At 37.3% G+C, this 17,877-nt stretch overlaps 1 protein-coding gene across 10 annotated transcripts in view; it reads right to left on the bottom strand.

Moving 5' to 3' along the window:
- Positions 1 to 17,877, bottom strand: part of RALGPS1 (Ral GEF with PH domain and SH3 binding motif 1) — a 130,216-nt gene that overhangs the window by 78,072 nt on the left and 34,267 nt on the right. For 3 of the 10 annotated variants that reach the window (XM_074891353.1, XM_074891349.1, XM_074891351.1), the window contains 5 exons: positions 12,064 to 12,190; positions 8,969 to 9,076; positions 5,680 to 5,730; positions 762 to 845; positions 181 to 270 (listed from right to left, as the gene is read on the bottom strand). In XM_074891353.1, coding sequence (XP_074747454.1) covers positions 181 to 270; positions 762 to 845; positions 5,680 to 5,730; positions 8,969 to 9,076; positions 12,064 to 12,120 — 390 coding nt within the window. In that variant the 5' untranslated portion in view covers positions 12,121 to 12,190. Of the gene's footprint in view, positions 1 to 32; positions 90 to 180; positions 271 to 761; positions 846 to 5,679; positions 5,731 to 7,405; positions 7,448 to 8,968; positions 9,077 to 12,063; positions 12,191 to 16,277; positions 16,688 to 17,877 lie in introns of those variants that run through there. The other 7 variants (XM_074891350.1, XM_074891352.1, XM_074891354.1 and 4 more) reach the window with 7 other exon arrangements.

The following is a 17,877-nucleotide window of genomic DNA, read 5'->3' as shown; positions in this document are numbered from 1 at the left end:
ATTTAACGAAGTAAAAACAACAGATGTCATACCTTTATCTTATTCATGTGGTACAACATAGCAGATAAGCTAAAACAGAACGTTACCCTCTGTAATCCAACAACGGTTCACAGGAGTAGTGCAGAAACAAACAAAAAGGAAGTAAGATTTTGAATGATAGTACAAGAAATTTGCACTTACTTTAGCTATTTTCACAAAATGGCTCAATATTTCTGCCCTTATTTTTAAGGTCTGTGCTGTTAATATTTCTCGTACAACCCAAAAACTGACCTATAAAGTAAACACACATAACTGAATTTATTTACAAAAAAAAGGACTTTATTAGATGAAATCTTTGTAAACTTTCATGATGCTCCAGAAAGAAAACAAGGTAAAGAAGGAAGAGAGTTCTAATCCCGTAAACTCTCATCTGTATAGCTGCAATTACCTGAAAACCTTACTGCTGGTAGAGAAGTGAGCAAACACTAAGGTAACTGAATGAGCAGGTGAAACACAGAAAAGAAGGAAAATAACTGCTGATGTTGTACCATGACACATAAGCAAAAATGATCAGGAACTAATAAATACAAACCAACGGTCTAGAGGAACAACACAAAAATGTGGACAAAGCAATTGAAAACAGGAACTGCCATTTTAAAATCTTAATCCTCACTTAGAAAAATATTCTTAAATTTTAATTCATAGGAGTAGTTCTATTTAACTTTATACTCAAAGACAACTGTCAAACAGTACCTGTTCACCACAGCAATCGAATCATTTACCTGGTTAAACCTCCTAGTAAAGGCAACAATATTTGGAGCGAGTATATGTTTTTCTTTCTTATTCCATCCACAGCTGGCTAGTTCCTAGGAAACACATTTGAGAATTGCCTTAAAAATCAGTAATGTTTAAAAACATTTAAAGGTGCAAAAACTGATACATGACAGAAGCATCTATCAGATAACTACTAGAACCAATCCAAGGCACTGATCCAATGACAGCTAGTCTAACCAAACACTTCTGTGTTTTCCTGATGTATATAAACGATGTGATTTGAATATTCTCCTGATACTAGAAAAAAACAGACATCATTATTAACATTCAGATATAGAGAGACTAAACAACCAGGCACAACTGATGTCTCAAGTTTCATTCTGCACTGATTATTACAGTCCAGGGTTCCCTCATATGAGCAACTCAGCAGACACAGGAGTAAAGACTTTGCTAGTACATACTCTTATCTGGTTCAAAATTGAAGCTAAACATGTCAATAAGCAGTATTAGAAGTAGTTAACAAGTACAAAATTCAGCTGTGCAACTAGAAGTGATAGCCTAGCTATTATTCCTGAATGTCTTCCTCACAGTTAGTAGAACTTCCATGAATACTCCACAGTTCAGCATATTCAATTTCCCATTTTTTTATTATAATGCGAGATCTAAAGCATTTAAAAAGCATTTACGGCAGTTAGAAACTAATTTAAAAAACCCTGAAATCTCCATACGTGATACTCAGACTGAGAAAGTCTATAATTTAATAAAAAGGCTAGGCATTAACAGTCTTAAGTCTGAAGGTCTTCTGGTGGACAGAAGGTTGCGGTTAGAACTCTGTTCTATTTCGGATTTTGATTTTTTTTGGCTGTTTTTTTAAGCCATAGGAGTTTAGCCAGACTTGATTGAAGTGTGGCATATACTTAAGAATATGGATTAGCACTCTGGTGCTAATAAAGCAAAAAGTTGCCAGCAGGTTGCATAGTTCAGTCACAGTATATGAAACAAATTTCTGAATGCTCTTTCATTACGGCAACTACTTCAAAGTCAACCCAGTTCAAAGTAATAGGAAAAATCACAAATTCTGTAGTATACGTGGTAATCACAACTAATCAGTTTCAATTCATAATAAAATCCCAGTGCTCTATGGCAAAAAATAATATTTCACCTAAACTGCAAAATAAATAGTAGAAATTCCTGTGGGAAGTATAAAGTAAACAGAAGAGCTAAAAAGCAGATTAATGATTTTCTCCTTAAATAAACTGTATTAAATTACGCATCAAAAGGAATTTGAAATTATAACTGCAAATTTGATTTAGCCAGAAAGAAAGTGTCTATTTTCCAATAGTTATTTTAGGCAGTTCCAAATATATTTAGACAGCCTGCCTCTTTTTAACTACAGATTCACGTTACCACATATCTATACAATCTTCATATTCAGATCTGATGCATGGTGGATACTACATACTGGAAATGAGTTCTCCATAACACCAGTTCTAAATCACTCTTCTGTTTTTAGAACCACAAATTTCAGTTTCAATCAAAATGTTGTTCAACTTTTCAGATGTATGCTATTAACTTTAGACACTTCACATGAAAAGGCAGAGACTCAGCCAAAGAGAATTCTGCCTCTGTGCACTTTGCACATTCTGACAAACGGAACACACTCTGGAGATGCTGAGGTCTGCATGTTCCTGTGTGAGCACCAGGAAAAGCATTTCCAGTTCCAAACATACTTTGTATCCCTGTCTTCCAGCATTTAAGCCTTCTGCAGATAAAAATGCCAATTCAGATCTGTCAAGACACAGATTCTCCACGTGATCGCTGCACGTCTGGTCTTAAGAGTCTGGAAATAATAAGTTTATGTGGAAAAATCTCAGTCACTCTACTAGGGACAGCAAAATTTACATTTATCAGAAAAGTGGAAGAGGTCAGGAACCTAAGGATATCAAGCAGTTGCCAGAGGGCTAGTGAGCAACAATGGAAAACCCTGTGCACAGTAAAAATCATTTGACTAGGTTTAAAATTTGGACTGAATAGGAAGGTTGATAAGAGTAATTGATCCAACATGCCCCGCTGAATTTTTTTAATACTGCTAAAACATACTGTGTTCTAGAATTACGCTTTATCTTTTTGTATGGAAGGATGAAGGCAATTTCTTCAGTGCACACAATCACAAGAAACTTTACAATCAAGTGTGCAAGAAAACCCTGAAATCTGTGGAGACCACAATTTCCAGAACTTTGGAAAAAAAAACCCTAAATAAAGTTACGTAGAAATCTAGAATGTAAGCATAGTTATTTCTGCTGGAAAAAAAAGAATTGTTAATCAGATGTCTTCTTACTGAACTCTTGCAAAGTAACATGCAAATGTGTTTTTCTAGTAATAGCTCAATCAAAAAGCAGAAAAGCCTCAGCAAGTACTAGGTTTAAAGGGTATTTGTGTGTCTGAGATAAGACTTGGCAACCAGAACTCTGAAACCTTAGGTCTTTCCATCCCTGCATAAGCTCATGTTAAAGACTAAAACCTGAAGAAAAAAACAATACAACGCTCTTCCCCCAAACACAAAATTCACCAGCAGGTACCTCAGTAAAGCACCAGCCCAACAGCTGCTAACTAAGGAAACTTCCCTGCGAAGGCAGCAAACCCCTGCAGCCTCACCACAACCGCTCTCGCCCACGTACCAGTGTATCCAGCGTTGCTCCCTGCATGCAAAAGCTGATTCTGCAGAGCAACTGTGACCACCTTGCACAAGCAGGTTATGAAAGGAAAAGCAGGGACCATAACTCTGCCCCCACCCTAAGCAGTGACGTGATCAAACACAGGTTTCAACCAGAACATTGGCCTTTCCTTCTACCATGCAATCCAGGGACACCATGGGAAGACTCCAACAAGGCAGAGTTCTGGTGTAAAATGTCAGACAACGCCTGCCCACGAACAGTGCAAGAGCCAGCAGTCATCTGCGTGAAACCCTGCAGGCCTCAAAGGGGAGGTTTGTCAAAGGGTGTCCGAGCTTACGGACACAGGAGAGCACACGCTGACTTAGCTGAAGAGGCTGCCAGGCCTCAAGCAAATGCGGACAACTACAGACTATACGTTAATATTTGATCCAACTGGGTGATTTTAACCTTCTTAGTCTAGCAACAAGAGGCAGGTAGATGGCAAATACACAGACTATATCTTGCTTTAAAACCTAGTCCTACAGTTGGCATAATTTCAGGATAGAAACAGTTGTTTATTTTTGGCAAACAATTAAATTATATTGGTAATTCCAGTAAGATGAAAGTCAGAAAATACAATTAAAACCTAATCGTTTATGGCAACTGTTGCTCATACACAGACCTTTATTCTAGCAGAAGCTGAAAATATGACGTTCATTTTTTTCTGATAATTTCTCACTAAGTTGCATCTATCTGCCAGAGTAGAGTTCAGGAAATTTCATTTCCAAAAGGTGAAATGAAAGAATGACAACGAAAAAGAACAACAAATCAGTATTTTGTTTTGCTATAAAATTCTATGTCACAGGTATTTCATAGCAATTAAAGCAAACGCAAAATTCACTTTAAATATGAACATCTATAGTTTGGTATTTTATTTTGCATTTCTTCATCTCCTCAGGGTATCACACTACCTCTGCTTTTGGTGAAACCTCCATTTTGTTCTACCTGATGTTTTTCTTAGCAAAATTTTCTCATGAAAAAGTATATATGTATCTGTTGGTAAGTACTGATATTTTCGTGTTAACAGATTTTTCTATGGGTATTGCTGGTTTCTTATTGCATTGTTCATTTGCCATTTTTTCCCCCACAGTAAAGAAAACACTCCCCCGACTGCCTGGAGAACCCATGTAATTCAGAAGCATGAAAGTGTTTTCAGCCACAAAACTGTCTTGGTGTTCTTGAAAAAAACCTAATTTATCTGACAGGAAGGCAAGACACCAGTTACATTAATTTTTATTTTCCTTCCTATATTTTCTCAAAATAGAAGGCTGCTAACCTCTCTGAACCACTGTAATATACAACAAGTTGTTTTTAGTGACCAAATTAGATGGATTGAGTTTCAACCAAGAACCTTCTAAACTGGACTGCCCTTTCTGAGGTTTTAAGAAATTCAGTTCCACTAATATAGGGGGGGTTTTGCCCTTTATGTATTCATGATATTCCACTGAGGCACAAGACAATAAACCATAATGGATCTAAGGACGTGTTCTTATATTAAAGAACTTGGAAGCTGGAAACACGCAATTCTTGCACCTTTTGCAGAAAATAGATTTCACCAAAATACCGAGATGACATATCACTTTCATTCAAATTAACATATTCTGATAACCACCTTCATTCTTAATTTCTGAAGTTCTTATTTCTGATTTTCAAATGTCTATGTTAATTTTGATTGCTCTTCCTCAACAGGCCTCGAGTTTCTTTCTGTGTCTTTCTTAAAAGGTTAAAAAAAATTAAAGGACACTAATAGAATAACTTTTAAGGGTTTGGGCTGATCTATTCCCTCAGATATGAATCTTAAACATGATAGTACAAATTAAGAAGTTTACCAAGTGGCTGATGCAGACTAAAATACAGGTTATGACTAGAGGCGTAAGTCAAACTCTGAAATCAGATGTGAACTTAAAAACAGGAGCAGAAGGGAGAGTAGAGAATTTTGATATTTGATAAATTTATCCTGAAGAAACACTGAACACAAAACAGGACAGGAAGATTTCCAGAAAAGCACAGTCATCTCTTTTGGCAACAGATGACAAATCAAAGTAAATCAGGCTGGGCTACAGATTCACAGTGCTAACAAGGAATAAGCCTAGAAGAGTACTAGTGCAGTGCAAGAATTTGAGCATTTTTGAATGAAAAAGCATTATTTAAATGGTTACATTTCCTCAGGCACTGAATTCCAAAGGTGTGAGCAGACAGTAAGGAAACCTACCTCTGGCTGTATAGCTTTAAATACTGGCATATCCATCAATGTAATCTGGCTCTGCAATAAAGATAAAATTTTAAATAATGTGATAGGAAGAGCTAACAATCATGTATTTACATCTGCCCTTTAGTAACTACAAAGCATACAGTCATCTTTTCTCCACAGACCACAACTGACTAGTCCTAATTCGGGCTCCCCTGTCCAGGCTGGCACACACAAGTGGGAACTCCAGCAGCCTTCGTGCAACAGACCACCAGAGTCCCTCCCATCTACCGGCTGTACCTCACTGCAGGTCTGCAGCACCTGCAGCAGTCTAAGAGGAAAAACCTGTGTTTGAGAGTCTTTCTGCTATGTCAGTAAAGGGCCAAAACAGTAATGGCAGGAAGAATTATTTGCCTTTCACACAGAAAGCAGCATATATTTTATGTTCACTGGTTTGAAAGGCAATAAAGCATTATGATGTGTTAATCAGTTAAGGTTGGAGTATGCTTTAAAGGGGTCATACACAGATCTTAAGTCACTGATGAGTATGTCCTAATGAGACATTGTAACGCTGTTTCAAAGCCAATGATTTTGGAAAAAAGCATTTATAGAACATTTTCAGCATCTGAGTGATAAGATACTTGAATTGCTTCAGCGATCGAATGACATTATATATTTGGAAGTTACATAAGTTATGTTTAACCAATAGGTACTTCAATTATACCGTGAGTGTATAAACCTACAGAGCTTTTAACTTTGTAATTTACCTGACTGTGTAAAAGAAAGTGTCAAAGAACACTTCTTTGGATCTTTCCCCAGCAAAGCTTCTGTTGGCCATTTTGTTACACTAAACCCAAAGTAGCAAAAACATGCTTATCCCCCCTCAAAGTGCTCATTTGATTCCACCAATTAACCTATCTGTTTAAATGTAGTTTTAATAAGGTTTCTACTACAAGTATGATTCCTCAGACATAAGCCTAGGAAAGTTAGAGGCCCATAAAATCTAACAGACATGAAAAAAATTTCCTTCCATAAATGGTTAATTTACACTCTCTATCTCTTGCTTTTATATTATGCCAAGTCAAAGATTTTGCCACAAAGCCCTAGCTGAACACTCTTAGCAGCACTCAGTTTTGCTATTTATATTCTGAGTAATGTTTGGGTATTTACAAACTCAGTTGTTATTAACTGACTGCAGTCACAAATGCCTGTTTGCAACTTCTTGACTGTCTCCTAATAAGATGCACAGCAGAGGCTCCAAGTTGACTATAAGCCATATTATTTGACATTAATAAAGAAGTTTTCAGTGAGAATTAGTAATCATTTCAACAAGACATGGGTTCAATCAAAATCACCAAAAAGGTGAAAACAAAATTCAGTTGTATTGACAAATTGCTGGTCTTTTTGTTATGTATGTGACTACTGCCAGGAAATTTCTCCTCCATTGCTTCTAAATTTTAAAAAGGAACACAACACACTAAACTTGGAAGTGACCTTAACTTGGCTCCATTCCCTTTCTCTAAATATTTATATTCCATACAGCAATCCCCTCTTCTACAGATCTCTGCCCTGATATCCAGTAACCAAATTGTACTAACTACAGTAAACCCAGACCTGTGGGTTTTTTTCATTCTCCCTAACTGAACTGTTTCAAGTTATTTGAAACACTCAGACTACTACAGTCTTGAGTAGCAAGAAATTGTATGTATAATTTACTGGTTGCTTTTATTTACTGAAAAAAAGAAATTACCTGCTTCTCTGGGTGGAACAGAAGCAGTAAACATTACTTGAGCTGTCAATAAGAAAAGAGGATCACGGTAAACCAATGAAAAGGTTTTAATGTGGCACAAGGAGAATAGCTACTCTGGCTAGGAAAGCCTTGGTGTTAAAAAGTTTGTGTAACCTTATTAAAATCATCATCAACAAACCAAGCAGCCCCAAACAAACAGCCCTACCACGAGGGCTTACATATGATTTCTTCCAGCCTCACTGCCAGTCTTACAGACACACATTTCAATTTTGGGTTTCTTCTGCCTTTGGTGGGTTTTTTGTTTGTTTTGTTCAAGGCTAGGTGGCAAGTGGAACTGGAAAGAGAAAAGCAACTTACAGAAGTTTGGACTTCAGAGTTAAAAGACAGGTTACAGTGACATAAGGGAGGGTGTGTGCACATATGCGTGTGTTTTTGAAGTGTACCATTAAATCAAGACCCTCATCAGCAAGTTTCCGTCTCAAACCAACAGCAGTAGGAATTAGGAACCTAATAGAAAACTGATGAGTTGTATGTTAGGAACAACCTTACCTTGACTTGATCATTGTATAAATACAGTTCTGATATCACCACAAATTCATTTTTCCTGGTGTAGACTACACACTACGTTCCAGGCTCTCTTTGGACTTAATACTCAGGTTCCTCTGATGAAATTAGACATCTCTGTTTTACAGGCCTGTCTAAATTGTGGCTCTACGCATTTCTGACAGTAGTCCTTGGCCACGGATCATCTGAGTTGATGCAGATTTGCCAACCAAGTATTTTTATATTTTTACCTAATAACAGCTCTCATCTGTGTACTTTGTATTAGTGTTAAAGACTCATCAGAATTTGTTCCAAAGTGACAAACTTGTAGGAATAATGTAGGCATATCTCCAGGACTTTTTTGTGAACAGATATTATACAATCTTGCACCAAATGAGGAAAACATCATTTTGATGCCCAGAATATTAATGAAAACATTGAACTAGGTTCAGTAGCTTTCACCCTCACTCCTTCCTGCTCCCCAGCAAGTTAACACACAAATTAAAAACAAGAGGCCAAGCACAAGAACTGTATTGCACTTTTGCCAAAACTGCAGTTCTGCTTTCAGTTTAGCACTGAAACCTTGTTATTAAGGAGTGCAAATTTTTTCCTCTCTACAAGCTTCTTTCCTGCTTTTAAGAAACTGATTTTTTCCTGAGAAACTGATGTTTCAGCAGAAAAGATGAGTATTTGTGGTTTCAATTAAAAAAAAAAAAAAAAGAATCAGACTGTGGATAACTAACATCTTTAAATCTATGCTAGGGTCTTCTAAAGCACTAGAAAAAATTCAAATGGCTTTACACAGAAAAACAAATATGCTGTCTCAGGCCAGTACTGAATGATTAAATCCCAAGACATGTTTATTTTGTTAAAGTTTATATAATCACAAATTTGTTTTCAAGAACATTGGAAATTCATTTAAAATACTTTTATGTTAAGAAAAAAGTTATGTATTTTTTAATATCCTGCAAGCCCTGAATATTATACAAGCTTAAATGCAAAAATAACATTTCTACTTACAGCAAACTCCTCAGGAGTTACTTTCAACACATCAAATACAACTGCATCGTAGCTTTTATTGGCATAATCTGAACTTCGCCCTTCCAGAGAATCTGAACTGCTACTACCCTACAAAGAAAAAATAGTAGGCTTATCTGCAGAATGATGAATTTCATGTCAAATTCAGAAAATAGATGTGTAAAAATATTAAGAAATGACAAGAAAATGTATGAACTTCAAAAAGCTTCAAACACTGAATTATAAAATTTAGGTTAGCATGGTTCACAAATGTTTCCAACTTTCGTCTGCAAAAACTATAGTGACATGCAATTTTAGCTCTGGGAGATTTCCAGCTTTAGAAAGCCATTTTGAAAAATCATAGACTAGATAAAAGAGCTGTCCCACAAAAGGAAACACATTAGGATTTTGAAGATGCACATTCAATGGAAATTTTAAAATTAAATCTGCAAGGTAAAGAGTGGGTAGATTCAAATCATGCTGCTCTATCCACAACATTATAAAAAAGGAAAAACTGACACGTACTGAAATTTAACCCAATGTTAGCTCCAGGGTACTTCAGAATAGTGCTGTGTCTTGACTTAAAAATTGGTACTTTGCCTTCCTTTTGAACTTTCTGTTCTTGGGCTCAGATGCAAGCCCTTGTGGCTCATTTTCCACTCTTTAGGAATAATGTGATTTAATAATAATAACAGCATTATTTTTCTATTTCTTAATAGTAAAACTACATACTGAATAAAAATATATGCACATAAAATCTTAAGCCCTGATAACTGAGGTTATTTGTTTGCTAGAAGAACACTTGTCAGAACAAGATTTTTTGGCATCTTACCTAACTGTGACATGTAATTGTTGCTTAAAACTGACTTGGTAGCAAAGAACTAGAAGGTGGTAAATGAGATGCTGATTGGTTTTTTTCCCTACAAAATATCTGGGGAGCTACTGATTAGGAAGCCTGACATTTGTACTGGGCAAACCCAAGAAGCAAATAAAAGGGGAATTAGTAGAAACACAGATAGGTATGCTGTATCGGGAAATTGCCAAGTTGGTATTCAGAAAGAGCAGCAGTGCCTCAGTACCTGCAGACATGTGGGTAAAGGAACATGACTAATAGAGTCTTGCTGGACTTCCAAAAGACTTCTGACATGGTTCCTCACTCCAAAGACATTAAGGAAACTATGCAGTGCTAGCATAGACACTCTCTTTGTTACAAGATGGTTGTTTACAAGCACTGGGAATATGTGAATCAGCAGAGAATTATGCATAGATAAGTGATGATTATTATATATTCAACAACCTGGAAAAGACAGTCAACAATGAGGTGACAATTTGTTGATGGCTATGGATCTTAATTTTATTTATTCAGTGTGGTAAAACAAAAAACCAAAACCTGGAAATAAAAAACTGAAAAGGGACTTCACAAGATTTAGTAAGTCTCTAAAAGGAAAAGAGAAAATATATAATAGAGTATGAATATGGTCCTTTATAAATCCATGGTGCACCCTAACTTGGAATACATTTGCAGTATTAGTCTCCATCTTAAAAGGGGTATCAAAGAACTGGAAAAGTTTCAGAACAAGGAAACAAGGATCACATGTATGGAATGGCTTCTTTACAAAGAAAGACGGGCTGTGCTTCAACCTGGAAAAGAGGTAGTGGGTTTGGGGAGTAAGTACAGTAACCAACAAAGTAAGTGAGAGGAAAGACAGGAATGGTCTCTCTTTGCTTCATCTAACACCAGGAGAAGGGGTTATCAGTTAAAACCAGAGATGGATTTTAAAAGAGAAGAGGATACAGGTCTTCACACAGCATATAGTTAAGCTGAAAAACAGCTTGTTATGGGATTCTGTATAAACTAAAAGATGATGCAGTTTCAAACAGGGAACTAGGTAAATTTATGGAAGACAAATACATTGAAAGACAGCAAAGAGGACCTTCCCCTCAGGAAGTCCCCGGGTTGCAAACAGCTGTGGCCAGGACGGTACCAGTGGGATGTTTCCTGTGCTTGCACTGCTCTCGTGCCCTTCTTCAGGCATATGCTGTTGGCAACTATCAGAGGCAGAATAACGGATTAGGAGAATCTTTGGTTTGACTCTGGAGACTAAAATGTCCCCCATCTTGAGAGAATGAAAAACTATTTTTGTTAGTCTGAGGGCATTTATACTATGTTTGAGAAAATGATCTTCTGCAGGGCACAGCTGTATCACATATTTTTATTTTGCTCTAAGATTTTTAAAGATTGGCTCACTACTGAAACAGCTGATTTGTTTCATGAAAATCAGGACAACTGTTTTGACAGGATCAAGTTGTATGTGCAAAAGGGACCACTATGATGGAAAAACTTGCTTCACAGAGCTCTTCAGCTGTCTTAAGAGACAAAGAAGGAGAATTTTTCAAGCAGAGAATAATTTCACCTTGATGATTTCATCATCAAAATGTTACCTTTTTAAAAAGCAAAAAGCACCTCCAATTGTATATTTAAAACGTGTGCTTTACTGGGCAAGCCTTACTGTAGCTGATTTAGACTATTTCATCATAATATTACATGAAAGAGCCAGAAAAACTCTGTAGATTAACTAATACCCAAGCAGTCTTCAGTTTTAGGACCTACAAACACAGGCTGTTAGCTGTGCACAGCAGCTCAAGATGGAACTAGGCAGACCAGAGCTGCTTGGTCTCCAAAAGACACAACGGGTTGAAATGAACAAAATCTTACAAAATACTTTCTTACTAGTAGACTAGTAAATTCCAAAAAAAAAAAAATCAACTGGAATATTTCTGACTGTCTCCATTTAGATGATATGTTACATTGCTCTTAACTCACCAATAATAAATGGCTGCTGTAAATTATAGAGTAACTGGTAAAAAATGATATTTAAAACTAATCTAAATGAGTAATCATCATCATCAACAATAAATAAATTGGCTGTGAACACTGAGAACCATGGAGTGTTCTAAAATTGCTCTGTCCCAAATGCTACAGTATTTGTAAGAAAAAGGACTGACAGGATTAGTAGTGGAAAGCGCTTCTATGAAAGTTGAAACAAGCCAAAATTTCCATTTTGACACAGAAGCTAACAAAAACCAAGGAACTGTACCTCTGGAGTGGCGGAGGTGACCATCACATTGGCCATGAGGTCATTTCTTTTATACATGCTCTCCCCAAGACGCAGGAAGTTTCAGCTCAGCCAGCACTGGTGAGACAACATGATGAAAACAGGATTCCTGCAAAGCAAATGTATTTGTGCAAATAAATAAAATTTTAAAAACCCCAACAATATGAGAGATTTCATTCTTTTTTCTCTTTCAGGTACCAACTGGGAAGGAGTACGACTGAATATCGTTAAAGCCATGACAAGTCCTTATCCCTGCTCCCAATCAACTCAAGAAATGGAAGGGGGAAAAAGTGTATTAGTTGTCATTTATGTTGAATTGGGTTTTATATGAAGCCCATGCTAGGCATCATTCATCCAGAAACTACATGTTATCATAACATATTTTAAAATAAGAAATCCAAGCTATTAACTGACTGAAAAAATGGTGCTTCCTCACTCTTCCCTGCTCATCGCTTGAATTCGTCTCATAACTGGTGATTTAAGTCCCACTGTATCCCTCTAACGCACAAATCCTATTTGCAGCTGCTTGGGCCTCCGCTAGTATCTATACAGACAGGTGCACCTGAAAAAGCATTTTATGTCAGGCCCCAAAGAACAGAAGTTTTCCAGAGAAGAGAACCAGCCAACACCATCCTTCTTAGTTGGAAGGATGAATCTCAAGATCTCGGCTCAGCAACAGCACTGTCTGAAGTGAGACTTTTCCCAAACTGAATTAGCAGGCAGATGCAGTTCCAAATTGGCTTAGGACTTCATGTATGTAATATACCTTAAGCTTCCTCCAGAAACCAAAAGACTGGACTACAAAAAAAATCTGAGTATGTGGTACCATGAAGAAGTTGCCTTTACCCGCTTGGATCAAATAATCTGTTCCAGAATTACAAAGTGTTTAATGGAAACTAAAAAAAAACCACAAACAAAAAACCCCACATTGCAGTTCTCAATTAACAAAGTCATTGAACACAACAGTAGTACTCATATCTAAAGGAGCCATCAATCTTGAAATAAAACATAAATAAATACAAGACAGCATATTTCTGAGCATTGAACAAAGGTAAGTATTAAGTATTTATAAATATTTCCCTCCATGATACCAGGAAATCAAACTACCTCTTCTTGGATATATGTTAATTGTTATACACGAAAGGATACGCACCATAAGGACATGGGTTGAGATATAATTCTACAGATCTAATTAAGTTGCATCTCATTCAGAAAAAATAAAATTTGTATTTAAATAGGCATAACTAAAATGAGAACAACTGAAATGATTACAGACTTAATTCAGATAGCAAGGGTACTCATAAAAGAATTACATACACATTTAAGTAAAATCACTTTCCCAATGACAAGATACTTCCAGGCACAAAAATACTCCTTTTGGTCAAAATTTTATATAAAGGAAAGCAAAGGGAATCCTAAGCAATTTTATTTCAAATCTACACAGCAAGCAAAATTTGACCATAAGATTGGCTAATTCACAAAATCACTCAGAAGGCTTTTTCATGTCACTTAAAAAATTGTCACCAATGGATGTCTGTTCCCTCTCTCACACTGGACCTCTGATTATTGCTGCAAAACTTAAAGATTTAATTCATTGTTCCTATAGAAGATACTGTCTGTAGACAAGCATTCTCTGTACCTATCTGGAATGAAGTAAAAGCCAAAATTCAAATTCTACTCTCAAACAGCAAAACCAGGCTTCACAGAGATACTCTATTTGGTGCATTTTGGGCATCCATTCTAACCACCACATTAACAGGTTAATGCTGCCCTTTCATTAATGGTCCAACGACAATTAGCACAATGACGTGGTACCTGACAAAGTCTGTCAGTTAAAATTTCAACATAACATGTTATGGTCTTATCTTAATCACTGAAAATTTTGTCAGCTAATACGTCATAATGATATATTTGGATATGTTTGAAGTTTATGTTCACTGAATCATGAGGGAAATTCCACATAATCTCAAATCTAAGACTACTCTGACATCATGAACAATCTTACAGGGGTATGTTAACAGACTCTTAGGACTACAATGAAATGGTTGATTAAGTGCCCAGGGGACAGCCATGGATGTTCACAAACCTAACACGATCCACTGCTAACACTGTTTATAGAGAAGGTCTCAGCACAGGATCTGCCTCTCTCTCTGTCAGGTAAGTGAAGCTTTGCAAGATTCAGATCTGAGAATCCAGATGGAACCTTCCATGAAAGCTTGTTAGGATGGGCATAAGAAAAGCTAACACAGTCCAGACCCACAGGATTGCGCAGAAGAGACTGCTGAATCCAAACACCTGCCTCAAAAGAAAGAAGAACTTTTCCTCCCAAAGCAAATAATCAGTATTAAGCCTGTGGGGTGAAAACTAAAGTACCTGACTATTTCTAATTATTAAACCTAAACCGGCTGCTAGGAACATGCTAAATACAGACACCATATACCCCTGTTTCACTGCGCAAAGAACTGGCAGTGTTGCAGAAAGTTGACACACGCTTTAAGCATGCTGCTAGCAGACATCTAGCAAAAATTTTTCAGATATAGATACTTACTAAGAGCAGAACTATTCATGTGTGTCTCTGCATGTGCATAAGTGTCTGCACACACGAAAACCAAGAACTGCTCACAGAATTACCAAGTCAGCTCAAGCTCTGATGTGCTTTAAATTGAGAAAACAAGCAGCACGGCTGTTTCACCATTCCCCATGCACACACAGATCAACCCTGTGGCAGTCGCTGCCAGGAACTCCTGTACACGTTCTCTTAGCAAAACTCAAATATGCAAGTAGGGCTACTGCCACATCTCCCTTTGTGTCCTCACCCTTTCCCACAACACTCTGACCACACAAACAGGAAAACACTGGAAAAGCAAGCAGCTGAGAATAAAAACAACCTCTTATTTTACTCCCTTGAGAAAGATGAGGTCTTCACCCCACCTGTCATCCCCACAAGGCCTTACATGACAAACAACTCCTCCCCCCTCAATCTCATGGGCATGCAGGAAACAAATCAGTAACTGGGTTTCAGACAATGCCAGAATCTCCTCACTGAAACCAGTCACGAAGCAATTTCCTTTATCTTGTGTCCTGATAAAATTAACTCATATTTTGAGCACTAACAGTCTACAAAGCATTTCTAGGTCTGGAGTTGCTCCTGTTAATAGTCCTTAGAGATACTGAAGTGGAAAGCAATTTTAATGATGTAATTTCTTTAAAACGTGGCATTTACATCAAGGCCACAAAAATATTCTCGTCTCCTCCTTCTCCGCCTTTCTGACTGGGCTTTCCAGTGTGCGGGGGCTCAAAAATGCTCTGAGAGGGGAAAGAAAAATCCCATATGTGACCTTGTGTCCCGTCCAAGCTCAGTTTTACTCCAAGTTTTAACATTCACTAAACCAAGAAGAGACAAAAGTGCTTTAATATCTGAAACCAAAAGCACTAACATACTTCTGCCTTTCAACATTCAGTACATAGAAAAAGCTTGCAAGGTTAGGTACTTTCATTCTAAAAAGGACCAAACCAGAAATTTCCCCAAAAATGTTTCAAGTGTAACAGAAGCATTAAAAATGCACTGCTTTTTCCTGTGTGCATAGGTTTCTCCAAGATTCACATCTCTTATGAAAAAATACTTCTCTACACACCCATTTGTTTTGCTGCCTTGAGGAAAGTCATAAGGAGCAATTATCCTTTTAAGTCAAATCCAAGGAGGAGTTTTTATTCTTCTGAAATCACCTGGTCATTTGAAGTATTTCCACACCTGCTATCACAGAAGGTATTACTCTGCAAATTAAGTAACGGTGGAGCTACTAAGTCTACTGTAACAAAAGGCTGTCAGACTGCATACAGAAAGATATTAAAAATAATCAGTAGAAAAGCTACTGCCCCATACCTGCAATAATTCACTCCAACAAGATTAAAAAGAAATTTTTGAAATTCTGAAAATTATCAAAGGTCCAATATGTTGGCAATAAAAGGTAAAAAGTCACTAAAATGACATATAATTTCTTTTCATAAGCTTTTGTTTCTTAAAAATTCTTTCAACTTGCTCAGGTTAATCATTAAAATGATGCATTATACAAATGGTGTTAAAAAAACAAAACACCTTATCTGTTTGTACAGCAGGTTCACAGACACATTGCAGCAGAGCTCACTCACAGATTGCCAGAAGCAAGGTGGATAAATCAGGATGCAAACATACATACCACCAGAGATTGTCTGTTCCTCTCTGCCAACTTAAAAAACCCATTTAGATATGTAGTTCTCTCTGAAGCAAAAGTGAAGACACTGCAAGAACAACTAAACTGGAAAAAACAAAAACAAAAACACCACCATCAAAACTGAGCACACAAGTAATCCCTGTAGCCATTATTACACCAGCATTTGTCAAATTTTGCCATCTATGGCACAGAGTGACATTCTCTGCAAAGCAGAAATGCAAATTTTGCATTGCTATTAGTAATATGCATATACTCCAGTTACAATGACCGTAAGTTCATTCTCATTACTAGTTATCTAACTCACAGGAAAGTCACTAAAAGACTCTTAAGCACAGATATCACCTCTGGCCAAGTCTCTGTGTTTTAGTTTCTGAATGCTAGCAGAGCAACCTGGGGAAGTTACTAACTGTTCACACTGCTCTCAGCAAATACAAGATTAACCATGTAAGCAACCACTGATGATCATTGTTCTTACTGGAGGAAAAAACAGTGAGCTAGACAGGCTTTTGATCAGACCTGGTACGGCCATTCCGAGCTCCAAAAGTTAACTGTCTTAGCTGATTTCAAACCCCATTTACTTACTACTTTAATTAGTTCATTATGGTTTTCCTAATATCACTGACTCATGAGCTGACAGCTGCAGCATGCTTTTAAGAAAACATACTTCGCTATTCTACCAAAAGATAACTGTTCTTAAGCTTAAATCAGCTGCACAACTGCTTCAGTCAAGACAACTGAACAGCACTAGGGCCCCATCTGGGCACTAAGAAACTTGGTTGGAACCAACAAAGTTACCAGTTGGGTTTCTTCTTTAAATAAATAAATTTAGAATAGAACAGCTCCAGTTGGAAGGGACCTACAATGATCATCTTGTCCAACTGACCACTTCAGGGCTGACCAAAAGTTAAAGCATGGTATTAAGGGTGTTGTCCAAATGCCTATTAAACACTGCCAGGCATGGGGCATCGACCACCTCTCTAGGAAGCTTGTTCCAGGGTTTTACCAACCTCTCAATAAAGAAATGTTTCCTAATATCTAGTCTGAATCTCCCTCAACTCAGCGTTGAGCTGTTCCCATGTGTCCTGTCCCTGGACACCAGGGAGAAGAGCTCAGCACCTCCCTCTCCACATCCTCTCCTCAGGAAGCTCTAGAAAGCAATGAGGTCGCCCCGCAGCCTCCTTTTCTCCAAACAAGATGAACCCAAAGTCCTCAGCCACTTTTCAGAGGACATGCCTTCCAGAATTTGGTATCAAACATCAGAACGGTTAGCTCTCATCGACCAAGATAAGGGAATGAAGAATACTGAGCGAATCTTGCTTTCTACCTCCAGCAAAATCAACAATATACGTTCCACTTCATTGGCAATTGCCACAACCCAAGGACACGTTTACAATACACCATATAGAGCTCCATATTCAATTCTGAATTGTTTTTCACCATTGCACTCATTTTCCTCTTTCTTCATTCCAAAACTATCCCTCCAGATGTTCACCATTAGAATGTGTCTTTCCTTGATGAACCATGAACAAAGTCATATTCAGATGCTGTGGGCGTAAAGTACAAATGAGAATATGTTAGCACAGTT

Source organism: Strix uralensis, chromosome 21, assembly GCF_047716275.1.
Source record: "Strix uralensis isolate ZFMK-TIS-50842 chromosome 21, bStrUra1, whole genome shotgun sequence".
In the NCBI taxonomy this organism is placed as follows: Eukaryota; Metazoa; Chordata; class Aves; order Strigiformes; family Strigidae; genus Strix; species Strix uralensis.
This window is presented reverse-complemented; position numbering and strand designations above follow the sequence as displayed.